Source organism: Terrapene carolina, unplaced genomic scaffold (genome assembly GCF_002925995.2).
Source record: "Terrapene carolina triunguis isolate 2854851 unplaced genomic scaffold, T_m_triunguis-2.0 Scaffold423, whole genome shotgun sequence".
Lineage (NCBI taxonomy): Eukaryota > Metazoa > Chordata > Testudines > Emydidae > Terrapene > Terrapene triunguis.
This window is the reverse complement of record NW_020664774.1, coordinates 630,262-633,242: the sequence shown is the minus strand read 5'-3', so window position 1 is coordinate 633,242 and position 2,981 is coordinate 630,262. Positions and strand designations below refer to the sequence as shown.

At 62.2% G+C, this 2,981-nt stretch overlaps 1 protein-coding gene across 1 annotated transcript; it reads left to right on the top strand.

The window, feature by feature from the left end:
• Window positions 1–826: 826 nt before the first annotated feature.
• Window positions 827–2,157, top strand: CTF1 (cardiotrophin 1). The gene is made up of 2 exons (XM_024221799.2): window positions 827–1,066; window positions 1,632–2,157. Exons 1-2 carry the CDS (start codon window positions 827–829, stop codon window positions 2,085–2,087), a joined length of 696 nt encoding a protein of 231 aa, XP_024077567.2. The 3' UTR covers window positions 2,088–2,157.
• The last annotated feature ends 824 nt before the right edge of the window (window positions 2,158–2,981 follow it).

Below are 2,981 nucleotides of genomic sequence, written 5' to 3'. Positions count from 1 at the left end.
CCAGAGCTCGAGATAGAACCCAGGAGTCCTGGCTCCCAGCCACCCCCCAGGAGATTGGCATCACCCAAGGTGGAGAAGGGTCCCAAGCTATGGCGCTTCCAGAGGGGTCCTCTTCTCTGCCTTGGCCACCTCCTCTGGCTTGGACAGGTGCCCAGTACAGTGTCCGCGTCACCCTCCTGCAGGGCTGGGGCTGGCAAGGTTCTCGGGCCGCTGGGACATCCCCGTAGCTACTGGTCGGGCTGGGAACCTGGCGGGGGGCTGGGAACCTGGCGGGGGGCTGACGGCTGGGACGTGACCAGCTACCTGAGAGTGGGGGCGGCATGGGCACTGCCTGGCATCAGAGATCAGTGAAAAGGGGAGGTTAGACAGAGGGGCTCTGGTGGGTTAGAGCAGGGGGGGCTGGGAGCCAGGACTCCTGGGTTCTCTCCCCAGCTCTGGGAGGGGAGTGGGGTCTAGTGGGTTAGAGCAAGGGGGGCTGGGAGCCAGGACTCCTGGGTTCTGTTGTGACTTTTCCTCCCTTCCAAGGGAGCGGCTGCTCCGTTCTGGTGCGTTGGGTCAGGACAATGGGATCCCTGGTGCTTGACTGGGAGGTAAAACACTGAGTACAATAGGGGGTGGGGTGCATCTGACACCTGGCAGGGGAATGGGTCAGCAGGGGGTGTTCTCCCCGGACAGTCAGTGCTGGCCCCAATGCCCCTGTGTGGCGCTAGGAGGCGCTGTGCTGCAGGCAGATGGAAGGAACCGTTGTGTGCGGCTGTTCCCCAGCTGCCCCACCCCAGAGGTGGCCGCATCTCAGCAGTATTTTTCCAGGGGGGGATTTCCTAAGATGAATTTCCTCTCTAGGAGGCTTCTGAGCCCAGGAGCTCGCTCCAAAGCTCATGGCTCTGGGCCTGAGTTGAATAAACTCTTTGTTCACTTCCTCTCTCCAGTGGATCGCGCCAACCTGCTCTCTTCCGCCTCCTCTTCCTCGTCCCTCTCCCAGCAAGAAGTAGCCACCAAGATCAAGCAAACACACCGCCTGACAGTGCTGCTGAAGCACTGCTCTGAACAGCTGCTGGCAGAATATGTGAGCATTGGGGAGGGGGGTAGTGCTGCCCCCTGCTGGAGGAGTCAGAGTCCTCTGTGTGTGTGTGTGTCTCGCTGTCCCCTGTTACACAGTTGTCTACAAGTTTTTTTTCAATTCCCTGGCTTCGATCCCAGGGGAGACCATGTCCTTCTGTCCCCCGCTGGTCAGACGCCCTTTGGGACCCTGAGTGAAACCATGACATCCGAGCGGAGAGCCTGACACGATGGCTCTGAGAGCAGGAAGCTGGCCCACACTGTTAACTCTTGAACCTAATGGTGGCAATTCAAATATTAAATTTGTTACGGACTTCACTGCTGCTCCTACAGCACAAATGCTTCAGACAGCTTCCTCCCATTCCCTTCCCAGCGCCACTGATAGAACCCAGGAGCTGTGGGTTCCAGCCACCCCCTGCTCTAACCACTAGACCCCACTCCCCTCCCAGAGCTGGGGATAGAACCCAGGAGTCCTGGCTCCCAGCTCCCCTGCTCTGACCACTAGACCCCACTCCCCTACCAGAGCTGGGGAGAGAACCCAGGAGTCCTGACTCAGTGTCTCTCCGTTCCAGGTGCGTCACCAAGGGGAGCCATTCAGCAGTCCAGATTTCCAGCCCCCTGCCATGGCAGTCCCCGGGCTGCCCTCGCCCTCTATCCCCCCCGAGGCCTGGCTGGCGCTCAGCGACGGGAAGCGGCTCTGGCACCTCACCGCGGCCTACGCCACCCTGCCCGGACTCCTGGGTTCCGTGCGGCGGCAGCAGGCCGAGCTCAACCCTTTGGCTTCGGAGCTGCATCGGCAGCTGGAGGCTGCGGCCCGGCAGTGCCTGGGGCTGGCCGGGAACCTGGAGCGGATCATGGGCGCCTTGGGGCTGCCAGGCCCCCCGCCTCCTTCCTCCAGCCTGGGCGGCCCCCCCACCAGCGCCTTCCTGGCTAAGCTGAGCGGGTACCATGTGTGCCGGCTGCATCGGGACTGGGCCATGCGGAGCCATGAGGCGCTCGGGCTTCTCCGCACCAAGTACCCGCTGTGAGTGCCCCCATCCTGCCCTCTGCCCCCCAGATACCGCTGCCCCCCACCTGTCCCTCCCCGGGAACCCTGGATCCTGCCCCCCCAGATATCCCCTGCCCCTGTCACCCCCCAGGTCCTGCCCCCCATCTGCCCCTCAGATAATCTCTGCCCCCCACATGAATCCCCCTTGCATCTGCCCCAACCATCCCCCCAAGAAACCTCCTGCTCCCCCATCTGCCCCCCCCAAACCCTCTGCCCCTCCTGCTCCAACCTCCGACTCTCCTCCCCAGCCCTCACTGCAAACTCCTGGGGGATCTCCCTTCCCCCAACTCCTGCCCTGGTTGGGGGGAGGGGATCCCCCCCACACACACTCCCTTGAAGGGGCCCTGCCCCACTGAACTCTGAGGGGAGGGATCGGTCCCAACTCCCCCCTCCCTGTCAATACAGACATTATGCAGAGGGGCTAGGAGGAGTCCCCTCTGCCCCCCACAATACTGGGGGACCCCCACCCATATATATGGAGGTGTAGGGGGGGCCTTTGACCCCCCCACTCCACCCCCACCAAACTCTAGTTCATACTGTGGTATGTTCTTATCAGAAAACACAGTGTCATAATTATTAATAAAGTATTTTTAGTAGAAGCTCAAAGTGTGGGGAGTTTGCTGCTGGGGGCATGAGTGTGTCCTGGCTCCCAGCCCCCCCTGCTCTAACCACCAGACCCCACTCCCCTCCCAGAGCTGGGGAGAGAACCCAGGAGTCCTGGCTCCCAGCCTCCCCTGCTCTAACCACCAGACCCCACTCCCCTCCCAGAGCTGGGGAGAGAACCCAGGAGTCCTGGCTCCCAGCCTCCCCTGCTCTAACCACCAGACCCCACTCCCCTCCCAGAGCTGGGGAGAGAACCCAGGAGTCCTGGCTC

What these genes read in the sequence shown, in the direction of transcription:
- CTF1 (XM_024221799.2), top strand. Translation starts at nt 827, where the DNA reads ATGAATTTCCTCTCTAGGAGGCTTCTGAGCCCAGGAGCTCGCTCCAAA. An exon ending in AACAGCTGCTGGCAGAATAT is followed by an intron (nt 1,067 to 1,631) that starts GTGAGCATTGGG and finishes TCTCCGTTCCAG; the next exon opens with GTGCGTCACCAAGGGGAGCC.